Raw genomic sequence first — 17448 nt, forward strand, 5'->3', positions numbered from 1 at the left:
GGACACCTTCCATGAGCCCAGCTTGCTCCAAGCTCCATCCAACCTGGCCTTTGACACTTTCAAGGATAGGGCAGCAACAGCATCTCTGGGCAATCTGTGCCAAGGCCTCACCAGCTTCATTGTAGAAAGACTCTCTCTTTAATCTAAACCCCACCCTCCTTCAGTTTAACACCATCATTCCTTCCATTCACAACAGGCCCTGCTATCAAGTTTGACCCCCAGTTTCACTCAGAGGCATCAAAGGACCATGGCCACCTAAGAGAAGTGAGGACATCTTCACCCACCATGGGCTCCTCTCCCCAAGGAGCCACTGTAGAACAGCCCACAGCTCTGGCACTGCCACCCATAAGTTTATATATCAAACTCGTAAGTTTAACATGCTGAAACCCACATTTAAGAAATAATTTTCCCCTCCCTCCCCTCCCCATGCTGGAAATCCTTTGTCAGTGTTTGTGTAATGAGGAGACAGAAGAGCTGAGAGCCTTGGGGCCAGCTCAGCCTGAGGAGGGAACTCAACCTTGAGGAGCTGGAACAGAACTAGGCACTGAGACCCTGCAGCAGAGCCTGCCCTGGGGTCACACAGCTGCCCAGGTACCAAGCAATTATTTCAAATCACACGTGTCACTCTCAGTAGCACAGCTCCTGAGGTTCCCATTATTTTCACAGAGAGCCTGGGCAAGAACTTAATTATTCATCTGGTGGGTGAGTGACTTCCCAATCACTAACCAGATCAGCAGAAATGAAATTAATTATTTATCTTTCATGAAAGTTGCTTCCCAGAACAAGAAGGTAAAGAACAGTTTCAGGATTTACTAGAAGTAACCACCTGCAACAAAACAGCTCTAATAAAATTTGCTCCAAATGGACAAATCTGGCCATTTCAACTCACTGAAGTTATTCCATTCATAATCTAACATTGGAATGTTACAAAACTGTTACATCTGTATTTCAATTTTTGAGTTCACAGATTGGTGTTATTGTTTACTATCCAAAGAAATCCTGCTCATAACTGCACAAAAGCACAGGAATCCTGCTCTGTAAGACTTGGCATGCTGAGAACACCAAAGAAAAGCTTAAGTTACAGTGCTACATATGTGGGAATAATATCTATTCTTTTCTACTGCCCAAAATAAATAATAAAATAGTCCAATGACTTTGGAACTGCTTATTCAAAGCAGGACAAATTCTACTCCCTATGACAAAGCCAACAACTGAAGCAACCAGGAGGGGAAGGAAACCTAAAAAATCAGCCCAAGAGGCACCTGTTACATCATTACAGGCCTGAAAAAGGTCAAATGAAAGGCAAATTTAATGGAAACAGCAGCCCTAATATACAGGAACTCTTCCCACCTGTAAGAATATCTATTTTAGAGGCTGGATTTGCAGCCATGTGCCATCCCTGGCTTCTGTGGCACAGAGAGGGGCAGAGAGGACAGGCTGGAAGCAGGGGCACCAGCAGTTGTTAATGCTGTCAGAGGGGGACTAAGGAGGCTGGAATTGTTTATAGGGTGTTGGGAAAACAGTACAGGAGAGCTGTGGGGACATGGAGACACAGGGAACATGCTCCATTCCAGGCAGACTCTTCCCAAGGGCCTGTCAGTGCCCAGCTCCTCCCAGGGCACATCCCTGGAGCTTCAAACCCACACCCCCAGCAACCATTCCTGACAGATCCCACTTCCAGTTGTCCTGCTCCTCCTCCCTTACTTTCACAACAGTTTCCTTCTGTTCCAATAGTGCAGATTTTCCCTGTTACACACTGGAACTGCCCCAGACAGGTCCCAGAGTTGCCTGTTGATCTCGGCCATGTTTTTAACCACATAGATTCAGAGAACTATGGTATTCTCCCCACATGCTTATTTTCCCTCCTGTCCAGGGCACAGCTGGTTTTATGCAAAGCTTTAGGCTGTCAGTGGTTCAAGATCTCCTTTTCTGCCTCCTTCAGTCCTGGTGCTGATCTGCCAGTGCTATTTCAGGCAGCCACTGCACCCCTCAATGCATGATTTAAAGGAACTTTTCTCCCCTTTCAGTGAGGCTAGGGAGTTCAACAAAAACAAGAAGGTGTCAGGATGAATGGGGAAGGAGATAAAGTCCAAATAGACAAACCCAGATAATTCCTGTACAGACATATGAACAAGCCCCAGGATAAACAAGGTTAAGAGAGGATAACCCATTATGGAGGTATTTGATCTCATACAGCTCCTGAAGGGCTCTCAGTGTGGGCCTTCATCAATTCCGGCTGGAAAATGCATGTTTTACCCCAGTGACTATGCTCCCATTTGCAGCTGCTGCCTCTTGGGGACCTCCTCTTCCTCAGTAAGCCTATGGAAAACCTGCCACATGCTTTCCAGCTGCAGGGAAGTGAGGCTGACCTAGTTCAGGATAAGCTGACCACTGTTATTTCATTTTCTGTTGGGTTTTCTGCTTTGCTCTATTTCAGCCTTGCCAGGGCAGGCTTGCTGAGGCTGTGCAGCAGCCAGAGAGACCATAGTAAGCTTTTAGAAGGTGTCTAAGCTTAAAAGCACAGAGGGGGATTAAAAAGTGCCCTGTCAGCCCCTTCCTGAGGTAGAGCTCAGGCACACACTGCAGCCTTTAAGAAAGAATGTGAAACATTTGTCAAGTTCCCTGTTCCTCCCAGTAAGAAATTACTGATTGTTTCCTGTCAAAGTAAGCAAAACAGCTGCAGAAAAAGCAGAGCAAGAGCCTGCAGCTGATGAGTCTTGGGAGCATCCCCAAGAGGCTGATGCTGGTGGCTTCAGAGCCTGGAAAACCAAATCACTTCCTCCAGGACTGAAAGCAAGAGCCTCTCATCTGATTTGCACCAACATAAGAAGGAGGTGAAGCCATTGAATTAACTCTGGATTCGTATCTTGGGACAAGCAAACAGGCCAAATCCCCGTGCACTGGCTGAGAAGCACAGCTTTGGACAATCCAGTGAGAAAGTGCTGACCTTTTCTTCAGATCCGTTTTCTAACACATGCACAGACCTGATGGAGTTTACAGTCAGTCAGTTTGCACAGACTTTGCATCTGCAGCCACCACTGCCAGAGACTCTGTTGCCATGCTGCTTATATTACTGGCCACACACCCCTTCAGCCACAATTACACAGAAAGCGTTGTAAGAAACACCAGAATTAGGAAAAAATATCACTCGAGATGAGAGAGGCAAAGAGGCTTTGGGTTAGAGCAGGCTACTAGAAAGAACAAGAACTCCTGAAAACTTGCAAGTTAAAAGGGAGCAGAAGGGAGAGCCCTGTGCTAAGGTGAGGACACTGACCAGGAGGCACACGCCCAAGGCAGGAGGGGCAGCAGCACCGCACACACAGGGCTGGTACTCACTGCAAGGCTGCCCTGGGACAGCACACACAGCTCAAGAGAGCACACAGCAGAGTCCTTTCCTTCGGGGGCCAGCTGGGAAAGAGAGACACAGCTGTGAATATCCTGCCAGGTCAGCAGGTGGGAGGAAAATCACCAGTGTGGGCAGAGATTTGTCACTGGGGAAGTTTTCTGCCTATTGACTGAACAAGTATTAGCAGATTAAAGCAGGCCCTGCATGGTATTCAGCAACAGAGTACTTGGACTAGTCCAGGGAAAGCACTGTGTTTCCATTCTCCTGATGGAGTTGCTGTGAAATGGGATTGGTTCTTACATAACACGAGCAGAAAGAGAAGGGGAATAAAGGCAAACGGAATGCTTCAAATGCACAAGGTCTTGTAAACACCATGGAGGGTAACAGGACAACACTTAACAGTGGCTCCTTAAGAGATCAAAATCAAACAATTTTAGTTTCATGTTCAAGATCTCAAGTATTTGTAAAATAATAAATTCTCCCCCCTAAGATCAAACTCAAAGCCCAGACAGAAGAACATTGGATGCTCTTTACACTCATTTAGTTGGGATTCTCATAGTCTGCTGGTTCTGTTGCTCTAAATCATCACAACACCACTGTGTCCTCTCAGTAAATACAGCAATAAATCCATCAAGTTCCTACATGAGTTTCCCTTTTGCATCTTCCCAACTCAAGATGTAAACTCAGATCATTAGTGCACACCCACAGTTGCTGTGCATGCCCAACTGTCCATGTGCAATTACTTTATCTTAATGTGTCATCTTGGTACAAATCAATTCTCAGCAGAAATACAGTTGTTATAAACACCCAGCATAGCTGGGCACCCAGTTATCTTCTCAACATTTACAGGCCTGGAGTAGAGTTACGGTGATTAAAAACATCTCGTCGAGTATTTTGTTTCCAAAAAAATAAAATACCCTCCTACATCAGTCAGAATGACCCCACAGAGTTCCCCTGACCAACATCCCAGGATTAGTCAGTGGTGAAGTCTGAAATAAGCTCATCAAGAACAACTTGGCTCATTTTCCTACACATACACAAGGAAATGTTTCCAGCATGAATATTTAATTGTCCCTTATTTTAACAGATGTTTTGCCATATTTTTACATCCCTCTTGCCAGCTCCTCTTACTAGTTACAATTCCATTAAAAACTGCAGCCATTACACAGGGGAGGAGGAGGGATACACTGAAAACCATCCACTGCCACCTGACTGCATTTGTCCCTCTGCAAGGTGGGAGAGGCCAAGGCTCTGACCAGCACTCAGGTGATGCCACCTGCACCTCTAAGTGCCATGGGGAGGAGGTTTGTGGCTAAGCAGAAAAAGCAGCTGAGCTTCAGCCAGGCCCTCAGCTACTGCAGGGTTAGAGGGCAGTGCCCCCAGGACTGGCTCTGTAGGACAAACAGGACAAACACCCAATAAAACCTCACCCATGTACTGAAACCCTCCCTGAACAACACTGCCCTGTAGGCTCAGGCTGCAGGCTCACTTCCACTTCTGAAAGGGCCATGCATCCTCCCAGCTCATAAAGACAGAGGTAAATGTTTTCAAAGCAAGGAGATTCACTATCAAAGCTTTCTCAGGCATGAAAATATTCCAAACACCAAGCAAATATTCAGCTGCTCCTGCACAAAATTGAGGCAGCTGGCAAGGTGTTGTGTTGGAGCCTGGAGTCACACCCAGCTCTGCTGACCACTGGAAACACCTGAGCTGCCAGGCAGCATGGCCCTGGGCCAAGCCCTCTGTGCTAGGGATGTTCCTCCACGGATAACACTGACACAGAAGAACAAACACAACACTGCTGGATGACATACACAGCCTGAAAACCTGAGTTCGAAACCAGAAATTTTCTGTTGAAGCAGACAACCCCTCTTAGTTTCAAAGCTAACCACTGGTCTGCAGCGCTAGTCCTTGAAAATATTCATGAACTCCTGGCCTCCAGTTTTACTCTAAAAGAACAAACAGATGGAAACGTCTTTGCAGGAATCCTCAGGGCCAACAAAGCCAGGTCTCCTGCATGGCCTGGCCTCCATGGAAGGGGATCCACTGCACTGAACAGAACCACAGGCAGCAGAGAGAGCAGCAAGAGCAGGGTTAGCACCTGCCTGCAGAGATCCATAACCAGGCAGGCTCAGATCTGCAGGAGAAGCAACCTGGCACCACAGAGCCTACATCTACTGCTGCTCTGATGAGCTGCCCCAAGGGCAAGGCTGATAACTCCTCCACAGGCATTTTTCCTCTAGTAGGAATTCCAGAGTTCCCACAGCTGAGGCTGCAACTGCTGCTCCTTGTGGTCCTGCTGTGTGGAAAAGCAACAAGAGAAACACCATCAGTGTCCAACTGTGAGCTGAGGATGCTGGCGGGGAAATAAATGGCCTGGGTGACTTCAGTCAGGACAACCAACACTTCCAGTAGCATTTGCGGGGAAGAAGAAGGAAAATGTGCAGTCAGCTGCCTTCTGTGGGTTGTTTTCAAGGTAGAGCTGGGCAGGTCAGCTCCTGGTAGTGCTCACACAGGGAACAAAGACTCAGCGTTTTGTTTCTACTCTCAAACTGCATTTATGGGTAAAATCCCTTTTGGACCAAACCACGTTTCTTCTGCTCTTTGAGCATCCACCAGAAGGAAGCAAGTTCCACAGAGTTATGAATAAAAGGTTTATTTTTCTCCTGAACTGCTCAACTCTCCATAGAGAGATGTCACTTTGACAGTACATTTTGAAGCTTGGGTCCTCCAAACCAGCAGTGATCCAAAGCCTGGCCTAAAGAAAAGGGTGGGAGCTGCTGTTGTGCTCTGGGGCTCATTGACGTGGGACTTGCCACACGCATTCATCAGAGGGCTGAGAGAGGCTCCAAGATAAAAACATTCCCATATTCCAAATCCCACCAATTTGCAAATAAGCTCCTAAGCATTTACATAATCTTGTGCTAAAAAGTGTTGGCTGCTGCAGTCAGAAAGGTGCACAGAGGAGAAGGCTTAGAAGCAGTACTGCAAAGTAAATGAAACAGCACCAACAGCACCAACCAAATCAGAAAAGGTCACATGTAACTTCTGCTTCACAAGATGCTCAGATATGCAACAGACTTTGGAAGCCAAAGGAACACTGACTTTTACAGGAAAGAATAATTAACAATAATAAAACCTACAATTTCAACATTGGAGACAATTTGAAAACAGATTAAGTCAGAACAGGTCATTAATTACATGGGGATTATTTCTCACAGAATCTTGGAATGGTTTGTGTTGGAAGGGACCTTAAAGCCTACTTCTTTCCACCCCCTGCCATGGGCAGGGACACCTTCCACTGTCCCAGGGTGCTCCAGGCCCCGTCCAACCTGGCCTTGGACACTTCCAGGGATCCAGGGGCAGCTACAGCTGCTCTGGGCACCCTGTGCCAGGGCCTCCCCACCCTCACAGGGAACAATTCCTTCCCAATATTCCATCTCAGCCTGTCCTTTGGCAGTGGGAAGCTGTGTGTCCTGTCCCTCCAGGCCCTTGTCCTCAGCTGTCTTGGAGCCCATCAAGGCAGTAGAAGGGGCTCTGAGGTCTCCCTAAAGCGTTCTCTGCTTCAGATTGAACAACTCCTACTCTCTCAGCTTTCCCTCCTAGGAGAGGGACTCCAGCCCTCCAACCACTTTTGGCTTTGAATGCCTCTAAAGACACCAATATTTGTGGCATTAGGAACAATGAGATAACCCAGGCTCTGCCATGAAAACCATCCCCACAGCCAGTGAGCTCAGCAGAGCCTGGCAGTGCCCAGGATTTCAGGTGTGCCTACAAACAGAACCAGGAGATTAAGAGGACAAAACAAAGCCCAAGATTCTGCCCCCCTCCAGCCCTTCAGTTCTGGTTACCTGGTGTGTCAGATAACGGGAGAGGAATGAAAGGATCAGGCACAGTCAGAAGAGGAGGGCTAGAGTCCAAACTCAGAATGTCTTTCGTTTTTTCAGCTGGTAGAGAAGAGGAAAGGAAAATAAAAGGCAGAGTGAACAGAGAAGAGGAAAGGAGAAAGCACAGAGCAAAACCCCAGCACAGGCACAGCCCCAGCTCTGGCCTGACACAACCACACACAGGCACACTCTGACCAACTGTACTACTAAAAAGAAAAAAAAAAAGTAAAAAACCAACCAAACAAACAAACCAAAACAAACAAACAAACAAAAAACCACCAACAACATAAAAACCCCAAAACTACTGTTACCATGTAGCTCTCCAACACAGCTTAACCCACAGATCTCAGAACATTCCTCGGCAGGGAAGAACTGTTATCTGCCTTCACAGCAGCACAAAAGGGTGAAGGGTGAAAGGCCTCACAAAGGACACACAGCCCATGTGGGTCCTCTGCATCTGCAATAAAAGCTGCAGCATCTTGCACCAGCCAGGCTGGGACAGGCTCCTTCTCTGAGGAAAGAAAGAGAAGGGCCAGAAGAGCCCAGGCCAGCACCAAGATTTCCAAGATACCTTCCTATGGGCTCAAACCCCAGGACTGGAAAGTCAAGGGGCATATTTTAAAGACAGACGCTGCAAGAAGTGACCATGGTACAGAAACCACAGAGCCCAGGGTACACAGATGCTCCTCAGGCTTTGCAGAAGGTGCTTTACAGCTCAACGTGGAGCTGCTGCTGCTCAGCAGCATTCACAGAGGCTGATGGAACAAGCACAAACTGCTCACAGCTAGACAAACTCAGAAAGCAATTCCCCAGGAGCACTCCTGTGTCAGGGACTTCAACTCCCTAATTCTCCGGTAAGAACCAATATCAAGCTCAGTTATAAGCACCCCTAAATCTCCTTTTATAAATAGAAATAAGCGTCAATAGATTTATCACTTCTTGCCCCACAAATGATTCTTTAGCCTCTTCCCAGACTCTTCTCACCAAGAGCTGTTTTGCTTCTGTGGGGTGCATTTCCACTAGGGGGAAGGATCCCAGGCATTTGGAGCTCCTGGAATAAGCATCTCTGTGCTTGACAGATCTTAGCTGCCCTGAGTGAGAACTGATGCTGAAGGATTAGAAATGAGCAGGAGCACTCACCAAGGGTTTTTGGCATAGGAGGGGCTGCTCACAGCAAAACCTTGGGACACCAGGACCAAAGGAGACACCAGACAAGGTCCACAGGCAGAGGCTTCTGCAGAGAAACCCCTCAGACCAGCCAAGGGCTCTGGAGCCACACAGCCCAGCCAGTGCAGAAATTACTGCCTTCATCACTTAATATGTCAATTATGAAACTGTGCTTTCCTCTAAGGACTTCCACTGCTCACTTATCCCTGCTGTCCTCCTCACTCTGCAGCAGAGACACTGTTATCCCTGCCTGTTCCTCTGCTCCTCCAAACAGATCAGCAGGTCTGACCAGTACCTCCAAGCCAGTTCCTTCACTGCACATGACAGGTTTTACTCTTTGTTATGAGCTCCACGTAGTTATGGAACTTCCATACACTAAGAAGCTTCCTTGGGAACTTAAGGGGCTCAGTTTCTTCCCTCACCACAAGCCCCACCTCTGCCTCAACACAGTGTCCTGTCTCTGTCACCCAACTATGACAAGGGAATGCACCCTCTGTACATTCCCTCCTCTCCTGAAGTGCCAACCTTGTTCACTGCGGATCTCAGTGCCAAGGCCTAGCTCAGTTTGTATCAGTTTTCCTTCCCTTTCAAAGAGGTTATGACCAAGAGTTGCCATTCCATGCTGTTCATGTTCACAGACTCACCTGGCCCAGCAGTGAAGGAAGAGCCACCAAACGCATCTGCCGGGGCTGGGGACGCAGCTGGCTGGAAACCCGGGATCAGGTTCTCTGTGGAACTGCCTGCCTTTTCTGGAGCTTTCCCTGGAATGCAGACCCAGAGTTAGGGGAAAAACTTCTATTCTGAAAGTAGTCTGCTTATCTGTATTTTTAGAACACTGTTTCCCTAAGTGACTTAAGTCCCTTCCTGCAAATCCCAACTTGCAGATGCAGAGTTCAAACTGCAGCTTCCACAGGCACCTGAGCAGGGGTATTGTCAAAGCAGCTGGTACCTCTGCCTTTGAGGCAGCACTGAACTGCAAACAGAAAGAAACTGCAAAGAATTAGCCAGAGGACTGTTATTATATGGGGTACCCAAGCAGTCCCTGCCGAAAAGCACCCCCAATCCATGGCATCTTCCCTTTCCAGAGCATGCAGGTGTTAAAGCGCCCCATGGACCTACCATCCCCCAGCTTTGCAAAGTCCTTGTTCAGCAGCTCCTCAGCTGTGAGCTTGGAGAAGTTGTCATCATCAAAGGGGTTCCATGTGGACAGGTCGGGAGGGTTGTAGACATTCTGCTGCGAGGTCCTTGGTGAGCCCGAGGGTGTGGTGGAAGCAGATCTGGATGTGATGGTCCCAAACAAGAGCCATTACCCACTCATCTGAAATCCTCTGGGCAGCACTATCAGCTGCTCCAGGCTACTACACTCTAATGATCTCCCCATCAAAACATCCAGTGCAAGTTACTGCACTCCCATTCTCCAAAGCCTGGGAGCACTGAGGCTGGGCACCCACATCTCAGGGGTTAAAACCAGCATCACAAGCATCCTACCAGGAACGGCATTCCCCTTGGGAAGGCTTCTTGCCTGTAGACACTGTAAAAGTGACCTAGCAAATACTCCTAGAGAATCAGAGCTCCATTAAGATCTCCAAGAGCATCAAGTCCAACCTCCAGGAAGTGCTGGTGTCAAGCAGTGAGAATGAAGTGCACATCAGGGCTGTGGCTGAAATGACACTGCCTTTTGTGAGCCAGAGAAGGCCCTGGTCACTCAAAGCTTTTTGGGAGCTCAGACAACTCATGAGGACTTTGGAACAAATTTTCCAGTGCTTCCTGCCAAGCCCTAAACTGAGGTCTTGAACGCAAATACTTATTAAGAACTTTGTGCATACCTCCATTTAGAGCTTTGCATTGAACACCTCCCAGAGCCTGACCCAGCCCTCAATCCACATCCCACACGGGAGCCCTGGGCACCTACTTGGACTTGTTGAGGCTGGCCTCGGCAGCGGCGGCCTGCAGCAGCTGGGTGGATTTGCTGGCGGGCACACCGAACACAGCACTGTGGGTGACATCGCTGAGGATGCGGCGGTGCCCTGCGCGCTGCGCCTTGGGCGAGGACGGGGGGGTGAGCGAGCCCACCTTCTGCCCCTGCACCGTACCCTGTGCCTGCTGCTGCTGCTGCCTCGCCTGAGCCTGCACCTGCCAGGGGAAAAAAGCAGTGTCCTCAGTCAGAACAGCAGTCATGGGGAGAAAACAGCTCTTGCTGGAGCACCCAGCATTCCTGTCATGGACTGGGGATGGTCTGGAGGGAAAAACCAGACAAATAAAGGAATGGGGCCAGGGTGGGATTTGCTGCTCTGCAGTATTTCAGGATTACTGCACAGGCAGAAAGTCTCTTCCTTTTCTGTGGTGCAGCTCTAGAGGTGAAACCTCCATTAGGACTTGGCAAAGGCTGGCTGGGCTCAAACCTGCTCATGTGTAGAGGCCAAGATCCAGAGCAAAGGTGGTAAGAATTCAGATCACAGTGCACAGGAGTCTTGTCACAGGGACACTGTGAAGGGCAGCACTGCCTTCAGCATGTAACGTGTGACTGGGGTCAAATGCCTAAAGGGGTGGATGTCTTGTGCAGAAATCTTGTGCAAAAAACCTTCCTCTGAGGGGAAGGAAAAAAAGAAAGCAAGGACCACAGGAGCAACATTTGTCATTAAAATGTGGAAGAGAAAACTAAGCACATTTGGTTTAGGTGTGAGCCAAGACAGCCCAGCTACCAAACCCTGTGAAAACTGCAAAGGCTTTCTTCACACTGATTTTATTTTTCCATTACCTTAGTCTTGTGTTACACTCACAAACCCATAAATACTTGAAATATGGTTTTGTAATGATAAACAACAGCATCACTTGTGATTGCATGATTTTTCACAATATGTCTGTCAGGGAGATATCACTGCTGGATTTAAAACAGGAAAACTGGAATACAAAGAGCAGCAAGCTGTGCATGTCGCCTCCCCTGCCTGGGCACTACCTCCCTGTTCCCAGGCCTTTTTCAACCAAGATGAAGGGCTTGGAAAGACCTAAGAGGGCAACAGGAGTTGCCCAGTGTGGTGCTGAACCCCGGCAGCAGAAGGCAAACAATGGGGAGCTGTCCTGCTTTTCCTCTGGCATTCCAGCACGCTCACTCACTGCAGAGAGGCAGAGTGCCCTGTCTGCTCCCCACGCACCCACCGTCCCTATGTAGGTCACTGCAGAACAGGACATTTGGTGCTGAGAGATAAAAGGGCAGTGCCAAAATCACCGCAGGAATGAAGGGAGAGCTTAGTAAGCTGGAATCTCCCAATGGGAAAAGGTTCTGACGGGTCCTGGCTACGTGTCTTCTGCTCAGAGACTCTGCTCTGCAGAGACTGGACTTCACTACCATTTTTTAAATGAGCCAACCACTGTTTTTCCCTCGTGACTGCTGCAGGAGCAGGAAAGAGTCCAGATGTGTCCATTCTTATCAGCCTACCAGGGGAATAAGGGTAATTTCCAAGCAAGCTGATTAAATAAAATTAAGGCTTCTTGTGCTAGCAAATCACAGCAAAGCTCTTGATTCAATGCTCCATTTGAGGCATTTCTGTCCTAAAAGGAACAGGGTAATAATGAGCAACACTCAAAACCTGTCTGCACATACTGAAAAATCTCCCACCAACTTCAACAGACTGACCTGCCCCAGGTCATTCACCGTAACAGGAAGACCAGAAACACAATAGCTCAGAGCATGTCCCCAACCCAAACCAGGGCTGGAAATACAACAGGAAAGGGGATATGGCAGAGCCCTGAGGCACCTCAGAGACCAGAGCAAACAGCTGCCCCAACACTGCTCAGTTAATGGATTATGGAGTTTTAGTCAAAGGAACTCCTGATGGCACTTCCAAGGAAACAAGGAGAGGGGAATTAACTGGCAGCTCACAACAAGCCAGCATAAAGTGACCCTTAGCCTGGACTTAAAGAGTTGTGTACCTCTGAAATAATGGACTGGTTTAGGGTGGAAGGGATCTTAAAGGTCACCTGGTTCCACCCTGTGCCATGGGCAGGGATGCAACTCACCCCCCATCTAGCCCAGCCCTGAATACTTCCAGGGCTGTCATCAGACACTGCCCACTTTGCACACCTGCAGCCAGGTACAGCACAAACTCTGGCAGCCTCCTCCTGACAAGTGCCCAGGATTACTCCTAGCACACAACCAGAGTTAGGGACACCTCTCTGAGCTCCCAAAGCCAGGGAAGAACAGACGGGATTGCCCAGAAATGGAAGCACAGCTTCATCCCACAGCCCTGCAGAGCACTTTGGCACCTTGGCACAGCTCCCCGCCCCTCCCTGTGGGCAGCTGCCTGTTCCTCTTCATTTGGATGTATTTTCCATCAAGCAAAGAGCATTTATTTTAGGTGCACATTCAGATGATTAATGAAGTGGATGATTGATTTATTTATTTTTAGATATGGTGCTTTCAAAAGTCTCCTTGGAAAAGTCTCCTTCCCACTATATTTATTAAAAAGCTAACCCAGTGCTAGGAACAACCAGGAAGCTGTTTGTGCCTTCCTCTGAGCATCAGGCAAAAATTTTCCAAACAAGCGGGAACATAAAGTAGTTCTGGTGGCCATCCTGGTGTGTTAAGTACAAATAATGTTTCAGAGAGTTTCTCACATGTCTTCTATGGCAACATGACAGGGGATGGAGAGAAGCTGCATTAGGCAGCTACTGAGATCTCCTCATCTGCTTTCTATTCATCCATTACTCATCTCCTTTCTGTGGACCCAGTGCACAATTCTGAAGTTCAGCATCCTTCTGGAATGTGAAATCCAAACAACTGCACATCCCTGAGGCAGCAAGGTCACCACTGACATTTGTGACTCAGTAATAACTGAATTATTACTAATCAGGCCCCAGAATCATGGAATTGTTTGGGTTAGAAAAGGCCTCTAAGGTCATAAAACTCCAACATTTCTCCAGATCTGCCAAGGCCACCACTATCCCACGTCTCCAAGTGCCACATCCAGATATCTGTTAAATCCCTCAGGAATGGGGACTCCACCACTGTCTTAGACAGCTGTGCCAGGGCCGAACAACCCTTTGGGTGAAAAAAATTCCTAATATCCAACCCAAACCTCCCCTGGCATCTGTGATCTGGGCTCTGTGGGCCTGAAAGCAAACTGAAGTGTCTCCAGCACACGGGAGCTGGCAGAGGAGCATTTGTAGCCCAAGTCCCAGTGCCTCATCCCTTTCCCCAAGGTCTCACCCCTTGCTCCTGCGGCTGTGCCGCACTGGGCTGGGCCTGGGGCTGCGTTGGTGCCAGGGGCTGCTGCTTCTGCTGAGCTGCTGCTGCTGTGGTCTTCTGCTGCATAGTTGCCTGCTGGGCCATCAGCTGCTGCTGCTGCTGGTAGTAGTTCTGCATCAACTGCTGCTGCACGGGCGCTCCTTGCTGCATCACTGGGAACTGGGAAACAACCGCTGGTTGAGAGGTTTGAGGTGTGGTGGACCTAGACCAAATCTTGCTAGAGGACTGGGGATGCACTGGAAAATGCCTAAAAGCTGCACCCATTCCCCCCAAAAGAACAGGAAACTTGCCATAAACACAAAGCTACAGCACTGCAGACACAGAGATGTGATGAACCCGGTGCACGCACCCACCTGCTGTGCCTGCATCATCTGCTGTTGCTGCTGCTGGAAGTAGGCAGCCTGCTGTTGTTGTTGCTGCTGCTGCTGCTGCAGGAGCTGCTGCTTCAGGAAAAGCTGCTGCTGATGCTGAGGGGTGGCCTGGGGCTGTGTTGAGGGGACCTGGGGCTGTGCCTGGGGTGCCACTGCCGGCTTGGCCTGGGGCTGGGCTGGAGGCTGCTGGGGGGCTGCTTTTGGCTGGGGGGTGCTGGCAGGGAGTGAGGGCTGGGCACTGCCCAGGGTAGTCGGGCCTGCAACTGAGACAAGAACCCAAACCCAGCATTAGGTCACTGCCCTGAGGCACACAGGGGTGCAGGGACCACATAGACGCATCGCTCACCCTGTGGCTGAATGGCTGCCTGGGCTGTGGCTCTCTTCCTGGGTGTCAGGGCTGGCTGGATAGGCAGAATTCCAGGGTTGGGCTGGGTCTGTCCTGCTTTAGGTCTCTGGCGGGGTGCTATGGACGTTTCTGTCGTAGGGATGGGGTCTGTGAGCCTGTTAAGGAAGGAGAAGGAAGGGCAGTGAGCACAGCCTGTGAGTTGGGCAGCTGGTGCACAGAACACACAGCAGGGTTAAACACTTACCCACACTTCAGATGAATGTGACTGACAAAGGTGAAACACTCATGGGCACCCAGACACACTAAGCACAGTAAAACCTCCTGTATGCATTCACAACAATTAATTCAACACTATAGTTCTGATTTCTCTGCCAATTGTGGCATCTTCTGGTGGACAGCTGGGACTTGTCAAAACCACTCAACTTATATCCAACTATTTCCTACAACATATTGCTTGAAACCACTCAGACTTCTGAATGAGCGCACGAAGGACACAGATCAGCACATGAGCAGCTGGTACCTTTGGGCAGAGCTGTCTAAAGTGTCATCTTTAGAGGTACTTTAACTTTGGTACATCCACCCCAGAATCAGGTCACTGAACTCTTCTGATCTCTGCTCACTGTTTACTGAGCTCCAAAAACGCACAGTAAGAGAGAGGAGCAGTCATTCCCCCCAGCCATCTGTGAACATTGTGGTTTGTAGATACCAAATTGTTCTTGATAACTAAGAAACCTGATATCAGATTGTTTCTGATAGCTGACACACCTGACTAATGGGAGAATAATTGTGCTCAGTCACCATTTGGCAACTAAGTCCCCATAGAAGCAGCTAAATACATCTTTGCTAATAATCAGCAGAGACAAGAGGCAACAAAAGAAGGAGTAAAATGCAGGTGGGGTTACCTGGCCTTTGGTTGACTCTTCTTTGCAGCAGCTTCACTTGCTTTAACTGGGTCTGGGAGTTTAGCAGGGATTGGAGAGTTCTGCAGGTCCCAAAAGCGCCCAATTTGATATTTTGAGGGCAGAAAACAGAGTCAAATAATGTGCAAAAACATCACAATAAAACAGGGAGATCTGGGGATTCCCAAAGCAATTACTCCTCATGTTGGACACATAACAGACACCACAATGTTCATGTCAAAGGGAGACAGGAGTTTGGGACAGTCTTTACAAAGGAGGAAAAGAGGGCTTGGCCTTTTGACCATTGAACATAGAGTATGAGAACATAAAGTTCCACAGCAAAACCTAGGCATTTTTAAAAGACAACTGGGAGACAGTAGTGACAGAATTTATCAATGATGCTATAAAAACACAGGCATAATAGAACCCAAACTATCTCTTATTCATAAAGACCATAAATAGGCACATGAACATGGGGAAAAAAGCCAAATTTTCTATTTATGTAGAAACAACAAAATAAAATGTCTGTCACAGGTGTCCATAACAGCATAAGAAAATAATTGTCAACTCCATTTTTCAGCTGACATCTCTAAGAAGAGGCAGATGGTTGTGTAAGGTCTGATATAGTTCAAATGCCAAGTCCCCAGCCAACAGATCCAGAACTGCTGTATTCAAACCAAAGTGCAGGCCAAACTACACATGCTATGATGAGTGTGCCTGGAAATCATATCGGTTTCCCAAACATGGCCTAATTTCCATTTTCACATGCACAAGATCTCTTGGTTGGCCCTCACACTGGTGAACTGGGTGAGGAGGTAAATCAGGGACAAAAAGAAATAAGTAACATGAGAAACCCTGATTTCTGACCCAAAAAATCCAAACCAAACTGTGCTGTCACAAAAAAACCAAAACCCTCCTAATTACAGAACTGGGGAACAACTGACAGAACAGAGCCAAATGCTCAGTATTCAGCAACTGCCTCCCCAGCCCCTCCCAGAGCCCCCCTCAGGCCACTCCTATGCTCACCTGGACATTCTGCACTGGGCAGTCCTTCTTGGCCAGTTTGAATGCAAAGTAGGAGACCTGATAAATGTCAGGTCTCTTATCAGGGTCTGGCTCAAGCATGTACCCTTGAAGAGACAGAGATACTGAGATCAGAGCAACAGGACACACAGATGCAAGGCAGGCAACTGTGGCAGCACATCAGACTTGATACAACAAAACTTTTTTGTGCCAAGGGTGGGGAGGCCCAGGCATAAGGTGCCCAGAGCAGCTGTGGCTGCCCCTGGATCCCCAGAAGCATCCAAGGCCAGGTTGGATGGGGCTTGGACCAGCCTGGGATGGTGGAAGGTGCCCCTGCCCATAGCAGGGGTGGCACTGAAGGGGCTTTAAAGTCCCTCCAATCTAAAAAATTCCATGACTCCACATTTGGTACAACCAGGTGCTAGCAGGGTGTCTTGTCTCCTTCAAAGCACATGGCCAGTGCAGGCTCACCAGGGCTGAGCTGACCATGGGCTCAGCTGGGAACAGGGCAAGACAGTCAGGATGGACAAGGACAGATCTTCCAGCAGAGCTGGGACCTGCAGCTGCTACTGAAGCCTCTGGAGCAAGAAGGGGAAATGCTGCCTGGCCAAGGAACAGCACTGGGTGGGCTGGGCACTTCCAAGTGAACCCATAGGAAAAAGGATTGATCCAGCCCCAGTGTGCTGCCAGGACAGGGAGACAGGGCATCCACAGGCACCACTGCAGATACCTCCACATCAGCAAAGAAAATACAAGCCTGCTCTGCAAACACATCCAACTCTGTGTGAGTCAAGACTGTGGCTAGGGAAAGAAAAAAATCAAAAGCTGTGCTGGAAACAAGAGAGCTGCCCCAGCTTTGCCAAGAGTAGTGCATTGTACACTTAATTACACATTCACTCTAGTGAGTGGGATATTTATAAATCATTTCAATTCTGTTTCCCAGTTCACAGAAGATGAATTCTTATCACTAGCCTAAGTCACTGTAGTCTTTTCAGTTCCTTATCCAAACAGATTTATTACTGCAGAAATACGTTTCTGCATAAATAGGCTTATTGTCCAAGTTTCTGCAGGACTCAAACCAAATGGTTGTCTGTGTTCCTGCCTTTCCACAGAGCTCACGCCAGCCTGGCCAAACAGAAATCTCTTTTTCATGACTGTCTCTCC

At 48.5% G+C, this 17448-nt stretch overlaps 1 protein-coding gene across 6 annotated transcripts in view; it reads right to left on the reverse strand.

Moving 5' to 3' along the window:
- Nucleotides 1–17448, reverse strand: part of AAK1 (AP2 associated kinase 1) — a 69258-nt gene that overhangs the window by 15310 nt on the left and 36500 nt on the right. For 4 of the 6 annotated variants that reach the window (XM_083880598.1, XM_083880597.1, XM_083880600.1 and 1 more), the window contains exons 8-16: nt 16288–16391; nt 15265–15344; nt 14363–14517; nt 13999–14279; nt 13607–13804; nt 10313–10533; nt 9520–9677; nt 9045–9161; nt 7198–7293 (exon numbers count right to left, since the gene is read on the reverse strand). In XM_083880598.1, the coding sequence (XP_083736724.1) occupies nt 7198–7293; nt 9045–9161; nt 9520–9677; nt 10313–10533; nt 13607–13804; nt 13999–14279; nt 14363–14517; nt 15265–15344; nt 16288–16391 (1410 nt within the window). The remainder of the gene's footprint in view (nt 1–7197; nt 7294–9044; nt 9162–9519; nt 9678–10312; nt 10534–13606; nt 13805–13998; nt 14280–14362; nt 14518–15264; nt 15345–16287; nt 16392–17448) is intronic. The other 2 variants (XM_083880599.1, XM_083880601.1) reach the window with 1 other exon arrangement.

The sequence above is a fragment of the Zosterops lateralis genome (genome assembly GCF_965231275.1).
Source record: "Zosterops lateralis genome assembly, chromosome: 30".
Taxonomy (NCBI): domain Eukaryota; kingdom Metazoa; phylum Chordata; class Aves; order Passeriformes; family Zosteropidae; genus Zosterops; species Zosterops lateralis.